The sequence below is a fragment of the Macrosteles quadrilineatus genome, unplaced genomic scaffold, assembly GCF_028750875.1.
Source record: "Macrosteles quadrilineatus isolate MER2022 unplaced genomic scaffold, UCM_ALF_1.0 Scaffold_1__1_contigs__length_201487025, whole genome shotgun sequence".
In the NCBI taxonomy this organism is placed as follows: Eukaryota; Metazoa; Arthropoda; class Insecta; order Hemiptera; family Cicadellidae; genus Macrosteles; species Macrosteles quadrilineatus.
Genome location: NW_026542594.1, coordinates 138,260,166 through 138,274,000, shown reverse-complemented (window position 1 = coordinate 138,274,000; position 13,835 = coordinate 138,260,166). Strand labels below are relative to the sequence as shown.

Here is a 13,835-nt window from a genome sequence, read left to right as displayed (position 1 = left end):
AATACAACATATTATATATTTTTCAAACATTTTAGTTTTAGATTTATGTATATGTTACAACTAAGACAAAGAGTATTCACTTTAATAATTGTTAATGTTGCCCTTCCTATTATGGTAGGGAAAACTCCCAATTTGTGTAATTAAAAGTTTGCTTGTGTTTTTTTGGTTCAACATTCAGATCTTCAGTTAATTTTTTACACATTCAATTTTTACCCTAGTGTTGTCGTAGAATACAAGTTTTAGTAAATCAATAGAATTTACTCAAGTCCATTTAACCGAACTATTTTGTCTACTCTTGATGTGTACAAAACTGATCAGAAAATTTTAAGATCCATTACCCCAGACCCCACTTCCGACTCCATGGGACCCCTCTTTACAAAGTTAAAGGGAGAGAGCTTCCCCTGCTGGAAAAGGATTACTCTTGTAAGACAATTTCAGTGTAATATGGCTAGGGCCTTGAATAAGTTATGTGATGTAAGTTTATGCCTACCTAAAATACAGTACAGTCCCCCAAACTTGCCACTCGATAACCCGGCAGTTTGGATAACTTGGCCATCACCTGGCTCAGATAATTAGTGATTTTTTGAGTCCGGGTTAAACATGGACTCAAGCCAGCTCAAGTCAAATCATTCTCAACTCGTACCAAGGATTTGTTGTACTATATCTGATGACTTAATACTGACTTGTAATATAAATATAAATGAAAAAGACGGTTAAAAAGCTTTAAAATTGTATTGTTCTTATTTTTAACCCTAGTTCCCGATAACCTGGCATTTCACAAACTCGGCACCCTTCCAGTCCACATTACGCCGTGTTTGCGGGACTCTAATGTATAGCGTTTTTATTGGTTTCAATGACACTATGAAGAGTTTAATGAATCAAAACATGTGAAGACCTCACTAGAAAACCAGTGGGCCGATGACGGAAAAAATGTTCTTACAGTAGTTGGAACTGTTCGATGGGTTACATAAAATGTAAATCACTATCAATTTTCCATTAAGACTTTATTCATTCTTAAGAATATTGCAGACTGAAGAAACACTCTTACAATTTTTGTAATAATTTCCTGATTATAAATCCATACTCATATTGACAAACAACTCGCTACATAATTGATCGATTTATTTTCAATAAATAAAAATATAACCACAATCTTTAACCGTAAAACACCTAAATGCCTGATAATAATTAAGTTATTAATTTACTCAGTTAAAGATATAACAGCTTGCTCCAGTGTGTATGCAATTTGTATAAATAAATAAAATATGGCTTTATGACATGATCTATTTTAAAACCTTCATTAGGGCACAGATATAATATTTTCAACAAATAAACAGTGATATGTTACATTACTTATTAAAACCAGTCAAATTAAATTAACGCTAAACATTTTATTTTGAGCTGTTTCTTTCAACAAAAAATAAACATGCCAACTTTTATACTTGATCAACAAATTTTACTAATACCATAGTGAAGAAAAAGGTAGGGCTACTTGATGCCAAAAAGCAATCAACATAACAACTCATAACTAAAATATTCAGATAGCCAGATTTGAACAGTCATCGCAATATTTACACTTTGATATTATGCATTTTCGACACTAAACAACAAATTTATATTATTAGTTGTAGTTACTACATTAATGCTTTTTTTTAAGCATCTTTAAAATGTTTAGGCCAACTTACAATTGATTACATTATAAAAATATGTATGCTTTGGAATGTGACTTACAGGTTTTAACCTTTAAAAAAGGCAAATGTGTTCCTTACAAAAAATAAAATAATAACACATTAAACTTAGTTTGCAAACTAAAAACTCTTTTAATTTTGCCAAAATAAATACAGACTTCCATTATGTTAGGGTAGATGATTGAGCATAGATCGAGTCACGAGTTGTTGTGCAGGCACCCCTACCTTCCTCACACACTTGACTGTTGACTTAGTATTCGTCCAAGTCATATACATCGTTGAAGTCTAGATCGTCACACTGCATGCTCTGGAAATCCACTTTGTATCTCAGTAGGCCTAAAACAATCACAACATTTGATTAAAATAAACTCCAAAACTGTTCTCATGGAAGCATGTAAAACTAGGGGTTTATTATTGTTTTTTACAAACCATCTTTGCAAAAGTTACAAGTTACTCCTAACTCAGTGACTTTACAAAACCTTAAGATGAGTAATATGCTAAGGTTTAATTAATTGTTGATAACATTAATCAATTTTATTGCTTATATCTCCACCATGCTTAGGTTGTATTCCAGGAAGTTTTCCTGCATTCTTCAGCAGCTGGCCACACTTTAATAAGGACTAGGTGAAACCCGTCGAAATCGACGGTTACTTTGAAGGCTTACGTTAATTCATCCAACTGCGATAAATTGGGTGAAATATACATATTTTGAGGATTTAGCATTGTTTAAAGAGTAATAAGTGTAAAAACAATAATGATATTAATTGCGTTGAATGAAATTAAATTGAATGAAATTACTTCCGTGATTTCATCAGTGTAATATGATTTTATTTCAAAAGGAAATATTTTTTGGGAAGACATTTTCTAAATTCAAAGGAGGGTATATCCGTTACAGTGTAAGTTTGATTTTTCCTTCGTCACGTCGCGTGTCGCGTCAGTTCATATCGTACTTCTGTGCCAATGAATGAACCCTCTAGCATAGTTTTGAGAAATTGATTGTGGGGTTACTGTAAAAAGCTGGAATTCCTTGACATGAGGGATGTCAGTTAGTTGTCTCAGCCTTATCAATGACATAAAGTTCTCAATATAATCTTTCTACGGAATGTTAGGTGTAGTAAAATACTTGAAGTGAAGTTGGCTTTTATTCTTGAACTGTTAGGGGCCTCCTGGTCCATATGGTCTTGCAGCTTCATTGGCAACAAATAATGCAAATGATATAGCAATGGGACATTTCCAAAAAGCAAAAATACTGTAAATTGGCTGTTACGTATATATTGACGTTTACATATTGTTAATCAACGTATCTTATAAAGGATTATGTGATCTAGTTTAAAAGGAATACAGTATGACCTTTATGTCATGACAGTAGCTGCTTAAATAGTATTTTCTCTTTGTACCATATTTTACAGCCAAAATGTCGTGTTATTTTCAATAATGTTACCAACCCAGTGCGCCAAAGTCCTTAATATAGGCAGGTGCAAATAATTTGTCAAGATGGGTACCATTTTGGGCAAGGTTTCTATGTTTGAATTTTATTAGACACGATAAGAGCAGATATTTCTACATAAATGCATATTTGATATGTGTAGAATAATATGATAAAATGTAGGAAAAAGTGGTGAAAAAGGCAGACACCAACCCGTACAATAGATATAAGATAGTTCAATGAGAAATGATTTAAGAATTGCTGATAAAAGGATTTTCCAATGATTTCGTAATGGAACGTTATATTGCAAAACATTACATGATAAAGAAGAAAATCAATTTTAAAATCAGAAAATAACATTGCAAATACTTATTTGGTAGAATTCAGTAACTCCAAATAAATGTGTGTTGTTTGAAATACAATTTAAATAGCTTATTCCCTATGGGAAATTCCCTAATAAAAATGAACAGCTGTTTCATTAAAAAGTATTATTCACGTGACCAAAATGTAAACAACTCTGTCGAGGGATCTTTAAAGGCTTCTGGGGCAGAGTCTTAAGGAATTTTGCTTGGTTTTTCTTTTTGTAACTCATCTACAGACAAAGACCTTTCTTTGGACACCTCTACCAAGTTTCTACACCCAGCCGTTCTCTCAAATTAGTGAGGACAAAGTTTCTAATTAAATATTTAGATTACCCCATGTTAATCTTATGGGAGAAACTCCAACTTTGATGGCCTGTGGGGCAAAGCCCGAGGATTTTTATTACATGAATTGGTAAAAGGGGGCGTCTACACAAAAAATACTTTATTTTGACACGTCGTTTGTAAAAATCCGTCCATTATTAACGGAGGAGTAGTGTTTTGTAGAAATCGCCTTCACGTATTATATATAAGGATTATCATTCACTGCTAAGTGCTAAGCAAGTAGTGTTGGATTATAACAGTTATGGTGGGAATAAAAAAAAAATTAATTGTGCTTTAATAAAATGAAAAACCATAAAAACAGATATAATACTCAACCATCCTATTGGAAAAAAACAACCCTATGAAAATATGACCTTAGTGGACCTGTTAACTTTCTATAAAATGTTAATGACCTTTTATCAGCCACCATTGGGTCCAAAATATTAGGTTTAAGTTTCAAGAAAGAAGAAGTACAACTTGTGGACAATTTATGCAAGAATCTTAGGCATTGCAAAGTCTTTTATAATAATCTAAAAATCATAACAGTTACTTTTTATATATATAAAAATATAAATAGGTTAACATATCTTACGTCATGAATCCTAAAATTAGTCTGTGGCGACTAGTTTCAAAACATCAGCAGTTTCATTGTAAAGCCTCTTGCCATTTTATAAATATTGGGACATCTTGTTGTCGTCAATACACATTAGTACATTCAACATACAGAATCACGTACACAAATTAAAACAAAAACAAATGTGCCATTGCCATTACTACCGCAGTGAGAGTTGCATCGTGCCCATCACCGCGATAGTTATGGCAGGAGACCAGGAGTGCATTCGTTTTAGTTAATAATTTGTATCTGTGTTTCTGTATGTTGAATGTACTACAATGTGTATTGACAACGACAAGAATAATTTTAAAAAGGCAAGAGGCTTGACAATGAAACTGCTAATGTTTCTAAACTAGTCGCCATAGACTAATTTAATTAAGGATTGATGACACAAGGGATTAACCTATTTATATTGTCAATAATCAATCCTGGAGGCAATGATGAATATATTTTTATTGTAATGCAAATGCTATAACATTTATGCTACAGTATGTAATATCAAGGTTTGCTCTAGTTCAGTTTGTTTGTACTCCATAAAACCCCTTCTCATTGTTTGATCATGCTGGGTTGCAAACCTGTTTGAAGGTTTACACTTATGTCCAAAATTTCATCAAAACCGGACAGTTTTTATTTGAGTTTTTAGTCATAGTGGACATAATGATTAATGCATACATTTAAGTACAATTATTTTATTTTTCTTTGCGATTCCTATCAAATATGGGTACCTTACAAAATTCACGTACATTTCCCGCTTTCCCCAGTTTCCAAGTCCGCTGGAAACTGTGTTACACTCATAAATGAGGTCCTAGTATCTCAGTAACTGTACATTTGAGACAAACAACCTAAATTTAGTGACGATAGTATCTTTTAATGCAAAACCAGGGTGTCCAGTGTTCCATAAAAATAAAATTCAAGGACAATTTCAGGTTTTCCAGGTTCAAAATAAAAAGTTTCCAGGGCAAAACTTGCCGCTCAAATAAGCAAAACTTATTTGCTTGTTTAAACCTGCAAAAACAATTAAAAACCTTTCGGTGAATTCCGTGGTAATTTCTTGCAATAGCAGCAAAATTGTTGATCTTATTTTTCTATCAATGAAAAATTTGGATGATTTCCCTCAAAATCGGCAAAATCGGTAATGATTCTTCAATTGATGATGATTCTTTATGATCACCGCAACATCCAAAGTGATTTTCTCATTTCTGTGATTGTGACAGCATCCATGATGATTTTCAGCAATCACACCTACATCCGTGATGAATTCCGGCAATCGCGACAAAATCTGTAATGATTTCCCACGTTCACGGTATCATTCCTGATGATTTCCCATTATCGCGACAAGGTCCAAGACATTTTGAGCGTCCGCGGCAACGTCCGTTACAACAAACAATTAAATTGCCTAATTTAAAATGAGGCACCGATAGTACCTAAACCGAGAACTGATTTGTTAGGAACCGGTACCGACATTGAAGAAAAGGTACTGACTCATCACTAGTGGCAAGATAAGCTTTTCCACAGCTGATACAAAGAAATTATTTAAGTTGTTACTGACAGCTAGTGAATTATAGGTTAAGGTTTTAGTTAAAGATAGGTTAAGGAGTTTACAATTTTGATCTATACATAACTGGTATGTTGTTGGTACAATCACTATTTGAGTTAAGCTTTATTAATTTATAATTATGTTCCACGTTGCTTTAGTATTATTAGAAGAGTTTTTATTTTTTCATTATACCATTTTTGTTTAGCTTGGTGTATTGACTCTTTTAATTATTTTTTCTTAACCTTTATCATTTGGTATGTGTCAAATTTTTTTCTCATCCTATCTTGCTTTTCCAGTTCAGTTATCTGACTGATTTTTATAAATTTGAATTACATTTACTGTAGGCATCCATTATCATGTGGACATCATTATTGTCTCCCGCAGTCACGGAAACGTAATCAACGTCATTCGGAGTCGCAGCAAAATTCTAATCATTTCTTGTGGTCTTGTGGACATAATTATTAATTTCCTAGATTGCGTCAATATTCTGATCATCCCTCGAAGCCGGGTAGACATCATTACCGTCCTGCGCAGTTGTGGCAAAATCATAAACATATTCTGCGGTTATGCAGACATCACTAGCGTCTCCCGTGATCGTGGCAAAATTCTAATAATTTCCTACGGTTGAGTGTACATTATCATCGTCTTCCGTGATCTCAGCATTATTCTGATCATCCTCGCAGCCGTAATAGCTGCCATTAGCTATATATACTGTATTAGCTGTCTACCGCGGTAATCTGAAAACTCCCTGTATAAATTCAAAATTCCCGCATAATTTCCGGTTTAGTGGACACCCTGATTTACTTAATTAGGCCATAATTATCATATGAGTGTTAAATCTTTTACATTTGGGAATAGTACATGTTGTTGAACAAAAAATTGGGCTCCACTTTAGGTTACGCCCCACAATAACTCGATTGAAATTTTCTATTAAAACTATCGATATATCGATTATTTCATTTGATTGTAAATATCCAACAAGGTATCGGTTGTTATCAGCTTGTTTTTAGAATAAACATGTCATGATTAACAGAAGAAACTAAACAAAACAGAGATTAATAAATAAATCAAACAATTTAACTAGAACAAAAGTAAAATCAGTACAGTTTAACGTTTTCAAACTTCTCCGGGATACAATTGTTTTACTGCTTCTATAAAAAAAGAAATGGATCTTCATCAGATAACTTAACATCACGGCGATATAAGTATTCGGCAAAATGTACTTTGGCAAAATGTTAAATGGTCAGTCTTTATAACAGTTCCTAACGATTTTTTCAAACTGCACCACAAAAAAAATAACAAAATAAAATTGGTAAACAATGGATTGAACAATCAAATGGAATAATTGTTATATCGATAGTTTTAATCTAAAATTTTAATCGAATGAATGTGGGGCGTAAACTAAAGGGCAGCCAAAAATTTTAGTCGAAACACACCAAAAATAGACCTAGACCTATAGATAAACCATGCACAAGAAAATAAAAATAGGCTATGACAAAACTAAACCATGCCTTACAATGTTATATCCTCATCTTCTATCACAAATAAACAAAACTAAATGTGTGCTTAAAACATGATTCTTGCATAAAATAAGACATAATGGTCTGTGGTTTCTAAAACAATAATGAACACGAATAACAAATTTGTTGACAGCAAATCAAAGAATAATTTTCCATGCTACACCTTTACAAACCTTTCCAATTAAATAGAAAGCACAAATTGATTTAATTTACTTATGATATTAATGATGACGAGTTTAAAGATCGTTGCTTACTCCAAATATCCGGAGCAATTATTGTGCAGATCTCATGACCACTACACTCGCTGCATGATGGACACAATCGGCACACATTAAAACAATGTGACAAATTAGCAAAAACTGCTTAATATTGCAATGAGCAAAGTTTTTCTTAAAAATTTTTTCTCTTTGATAGGTTCAAATAATTTGTAATCCGGATTATTGGAGTTTTAATTATTAAAGCTGTACTGTACTCATTATCTAAAGCTCATGATAGATTTTTCCATACTTTAAGTCTGAAGTACGCTAAAGAGCTGATCGATCAGCTTTGCAATAGAAGACAGAAAAATGCTGAAGTCATCAGCTCAATGCTCAATCAACTAGGTGCCAATAAGTTTTTTAATAAAATACAGGGATATGTCCAAGAAAATAGCATTATATATAACCTAATCTTCCCTTCTTAATCAGATACTTGAATTACCAATTAATTACTTCTCTCCACTGTAGCTGGAATGTGGTACTCAGTTAACCAATAATCATATCATTAGATGGAATTTAAATTCAACGCAACTTTTACCAGGAGAATAAACTCACAGAAGCTGCTCAAAAACAGATTAATGAAGATTAAAAGTGATCGTTAGAATAAAAGAGCGATAGCAACTAGCTTACCTTAGCAAAAGTCCAGGTAGACCATAGTACACATTGATAACACAATATTGAATGTCCTGTAGTTTCTACGTGTACTATGCATATTCTTAGATAAGATAGATGCTATCGCCATTTTTTTAAATTACAATCCTAGTCTAGAGCTTTTTTTTTTGTTAAAACTAACTATAGAATAGTTATCATTTGTTTAGAGTAGGCCCATACAATTATTTACTTGTTCAGTCAATGAGATGTGGCAATAAAGTAGCAGGAATTGGATATGACTAGTTTCAACAATTAATTGATCTTTTATACATACCAAATCTTACAATTTAACAACAGATTATAATTTTAAATAACAAGATTATAATTTTAAATATCACTATTATTATCTGTCAAATAACATGATAAGCAAATAATTTATAGATTGCTCCTTGCAAATAACTTATTTACTTCTTGGAATGAAAAACCGAGTACCTTTGTTTGCAAATAAAAAATAAAGAATAACATGAAGATGTAGAAAACAACTCAACAATAAAGAATGCAACATGAAATGTTTAGGCAAGCAAGTCACCTCTCAATACTCATCTAGGTCCACATCATCTAGTGGCTCATCTGCCTGGAGACTCTGGAAGTCCACTTTGTATCGGAGAATTCCTGTTTGCATTAAATACCAGACACTAACATTAGTCCACTTACCACACTTCATTGCACCCCAAGCTGCTCTTACAACAAATATTGTAACACAACCTCTGATTTTAAGCTTGATTCTCAACTTAAATGACGGTCTGATTGTTGTATATTTATGTTTGATTGATACAATGTAAATTTACTATCTACACCATTAATGATTAAGATGCAGAACCAAAGACAAAAAAATCCCAAAAGAATTCCCAACAATGACATCTGAGTAGGCATATTTTAAAATACCTAAGCAATTGAAGGTAAACTAAACACTGGAATCAATTTATTTTAAAAGTAGCTTTAACAGCACTGCCATTACAATTATTGATGAGCCAAACCAAACAAAGAATGTCCAAAACGGTTGGTCACAGGCAAAACCAGTGGACTGCCAGCAGAGGCTGTTATTTCCGACTCTGTAACTACTAGGAACAGACTTGTAGGACTACAGACTACAGCGGCAACAAGAATAATGGTTTTTCTTACAAACTTTCTTTACAATACATTATTGTTTTCTTTTAATTCAATATTTGTCTACTATTAAATAACAAACTTACATTTGTCTGTGGGTATGGTATGATTAATCTTATTTCTCTTATCTCCTTGGTAAAAGTTTGGTTTGCACTGTTTGTAGGATTACTGCAGGTTATTATCTGATTAATAATTATAATTGGAATTGCAAACCTATTTCAGCAAATAAGAAAATCAATGTATAAGGACTTGGAACATAATTTGTTAGTATCCCATTTTTTAAACTCAGTTAAAGACAGAGTAACATGGATTGTGGCCTAATACACCAGAAGAATGGATTAACTCACCTCCAATGCCACCAAACCCTCTGACAAACTGTGAGCCCTCTTGTGACTTGTCAGTGATTATCTCCAGGGTAGCACCAAAGCTCTTGTAGTTGTTGGCCAGCCACTCCAGCAATGGTTGGTTCTCCACTAGCTCCAGCTCCACCCCACTCTAACATACAAACACTGTTACAAGAGTAATCCTAACACAAGTACAAGCCAGGAATTGAGGATATAATTTAAACTTTAGAGTGCATAGCTGATCTTGTAGATGGATTAAAATGGATTTTTCCCCTTATGCGGTACAATCACTATCAGTATGTCTCACAAGATTGAGTATAAAGCGTTACTTGTACTTGCCTCCTTATCAGTGAAGTGAGTCTTGTCCTTCTCTTGCTCTGGTGTGAGGTGCAGGACTTTCTCTTCAGCGTTTGTGTGGTTCTTCAGCACGTAGCGCTGAATGTCCAAGTTTTCCCAGCAAATAAGAGTCTCTACAGAACCTAGCTCCAAGGCTCTCAGAGTGTCTTCAACACCAAAACAGTACTTGCCGGTGTCTTGACTAATTTCATCAAAGTATCGTCCTGCAATATATAAAAACTATTGATGGGCGGATCCAAGAAAATGTCTGTGCAGGATCCGGATCTTGAAAAAATCTGATCCAAATAAAGATAAGTTTTTTTTTCTTTTTTCAAGGGCAGGTTTTTTAAATAATTCATATAGCTAGGCAATATCAAAGACTAACTGTGACCATATACAGGACTATCTGTGTCCATGTACAGGACTATCTTTGGTAGTTTTGTGTATGGACTTTGGACACAGATAGTCACTATTAATTTTATTTTAAAATATATCACTATGACAAAAGACCTGTTCTTATGTATGAATTGTACTTTAATTAAAACTTTATAAAGGATGTTTTTAGAGATGTGCGAGTACAGGTTTTTCAGGTCGAGTCGAGTAATTGGCAAAATAAGTATGATTCTCGAGTTCGAGTTGAGTTTAAATCAAAAAGATCAGAGGATGTGTAAGTTTAAGTAACTCCTTAGGCCTAGAGCATGTAACTTGTAAAACAACCTTGTTACAAGCTAAAGTACGATTATAAATGAATCAATTATTAATATATGTGCAGTAACATATCAATAGAATGCATAGAAAATAATTTTAAAACAACAACAATAGAGCTCATAAATGAACTTCTACTTCTGCGAAAAATAAGTAAAAGAGCATATATTTATCAAAAAAATAATTATATTAATCCCTATTGATAAGTAATATTCCATAATATTTGGCTAAAATTACTTAATACTTGCATCTATTCGTTATTTAGGTTGCAATTACAATATAAAGTAGGCATAGAGATTTATTCTACAACTTTAATTTTGTTTTCTACATTTTCACCTTTAGTTTTGTAAGTTTATTATCATTTTTCTTAGTTGGTGTGGTTTTTCTAACAGTGGGCATACACAATTTCCAATGGTTTGACAGTGGGTAAAGGAAAAATAAATTTTTAAAATTAAAGAAAATTAAATTTTCTAATCTTGTCTGTTGTAAACAAAAATTCTGTCAAAATACTCAAAATGTTTGTTCAAAATAAAATACTTAAATAGGCCTACAAGTAGCCTACCTTACTGTTAAACAAAACAATTGAAGATTGAACATTGTACTGAATAATGTAATACGCCCATACAATAGTAGTTATAGAAATCAAATGAAACCTAGACTTAAGCCTAATTCACTATAATCCAGATATTTGTAAGATTTAGTAACAGAAAGCATTTGTTGTTTATTACCATAGATAAAAAATACATTGCTTAGTCTATGTTATTACTCTCTAATAGCTACAATAAAAAAAAAATCTGTTGTTGTTATCAATAACTGGATGATAACAGCTCAGCTGATTATGAGTAATGCGTAGAATGAAGGGACCCCCGAGAAAGAATGGAAGAACGAAGAGAAAGTATAATGATGTTTTTATGTTGTTATCTTAATATCCTTTTCAGGAGTGCAATTATTATCTTTATGTATTATTTTATACTTATTTATGAGTTATCTAATGTTTTACAAGTTTACAGAATAATTATTTTCAACCACGGGAACATCAATTTATAATTATCGACTTATAACAGATGCGTTACCTATATTACAAAGGCCAATGACCCAAAACATCATGATTGCGCAATGTTGTATGTTGACATAAAAATGCAAATCATGGCATTAACTCTAATTCCAATAATTTTTCTCCTGGTCCCTTGCAAATTGTAATATCAATGCTAAATAATTGTGGTCAATTCAAATTATATTTTTGATTATTCAAATTTCCAACACAAAAAGACAAAAGTCGAACCAGGGAAGGAAAAAACCTGCTATTGTAATCCACCCAGCCATTTGGGAAGTGGTGAAAGTCTAGTCTAAATATAGCTCAAAGGTCTCACCCTTCCCTTCCCCCCCCCCAACCCCCTACTCTACTCACTGTTGCTATGCGATCATTTCGAGGTCATTGCACAACCCCTCCCTCCATTCTATTGTTTTGCCTTTCTAGTGTTTTTATTCTGACTTTTTTAAACATAAATTTGCCTACGTAACAGTTCAGTAGTGGAATTTTCTATTGAGAAACAGTACTTTAAAACAAAATCACTACCGATCATGTCATTCCATTCTGTGTCAAGTCAGTATACCATTGCCAGTCAGTCGCCGGCGAGTGCTTTGTGTTGACCTATTCTGTTGTGACAGCTATAAAAATAGATTAAGATAACTACCTCTTGTTTATTTGGGAAGTTGTGAAAGTCTAGTATGGTCTAAATATAGCTCAAAGGTCTCACCCTCCCCTTCCCACTAACCCCCTACACCACTGTTGCTATGCCCGCTCCTTTCAAGGTCATTGCCCAACCCCTCCCTCCCTTCTATTGTTTTACCTTTATAGTGTTTATATTCTGACTTGTTTAAACATAGATTTATTGCTTGAACGTAACAGTTCAGTAGTGGAATTTTCTATTGTGAAACAGTACTTAAAAACAAAATCACTACCGATCATGTCATTCTGTGTCAAGTCCAGATTATGCCATTGCCAGTCAGTCGCTGGCGACTGCTTTGAGTTTACCTATTCTGTTGTGACAGCTATAAAAATAGGTTAAGACAACTACCTCTTGCTTATTTCTACACTGTAGAAATGTTTGTATTACTGTAGAATCTACAGTAGGCCTAATACAAATTATAAAAAGCATTTTATATAAACACAAGTTATATCTTAACAAATATTGATTTTTTACAATTTTAAACAAAACTCAACTCGAAACTGCCGAGTTCAAAGATAAGCTCGAGTTTCATGGCCGCACTCGCACATCTCTACTACAAAATAAGTTTTGAAAAATAACTGTAGTATTGTGAAGTACTGTAGTTCATCCTGGAAATACAAAACCATTTGTCATCAGTGTCCATTAAAGCTAATTTAGGCTCATAAGGTTTTATTTGTTGCTTCATTAAATTTCTTTATAAGACAGTAAATAAAAGGACAACTAAAAGTACATTTACTGGAACAAAACTGTTAACTTACATTACATATTATGTTACTTAAGAGATTAAACAAAGGAGCATACCTATTAGTTTTTTCTCCTGTATGAATTTGACATTTTGCAGTGACTCAGCAGCTAACTCGATGGCCTGGTTAAAACCATTTTCTCCACCATATGATACATCAACTAGTTTAATTATTTTAGCTTGAAGCCTCTGAAAATTACATGTTAACATTCACAAATCAAGTTTGAATGTTCTTCCCTTACAGTTTATTTAAAAAAATTAGATTAATAAACAAAATGCCTACATATTGATTTGAGCTAGATCTAAAATATTTTATGACACGAAGAGCTCTTCAATAAATCCCTAGTAATAACTGTACCTCTTCCTACCTCCATTCTGTTTTCATGATCTACAATATCAAAAGGTATTACCTGCTCTACATTATTACAACAATATTAGGGTATGGGGTTAATTAATATACAAATTTTTTTGTCTTAGGACGAAAGGTAGGAGCCTG

The 13,835-nt window shown here is 32.9% G+C and overlaps 1 protein-coding gene across 2 annotated transcripts in view; it reads right to left on the bottom strand.

Moving 5' to 3' along the window:
* Positions 1–985: 985 nt before the first annotated feature.
* Positions 986–13,835, bottom strand: part of LOC128985575 (eukaryotic peptide chain release factor subunit 1) — a 51,653-nt gene continuing 38,803 nt past the window's right edge. The window contains exons 6-10 of one of the 2 annotated variants that reach the window (XM_054405200.1): positions 13,399–13,528; positions 10,166–10,386; positions 9,830–9,977; positions 8,905–8,987; positions 986–2,024 (exon numbers count right to left, since the gene is read on the bottom strand). In XM_054405200.1, the coding sequence (XP_054261175.1) occupies positions 8,908–8,987; positions 9,830–9,977; positions 10,166–10,386; positions 13,399–13,528 (579 nt within the window). In that variant the 3' untranslated portion in view covers positions 986–2,024; positions 8,905–8,907. The remainder of the gene's footprint in view (positions 2,025–8,904; positions 8,988–9,829; positions 9,978–10,165; positions 10,387–13,398; positions 13,529–13,835) is intronic. The other variant, XM_054405191.1, reaches the window with a different exon arrangement.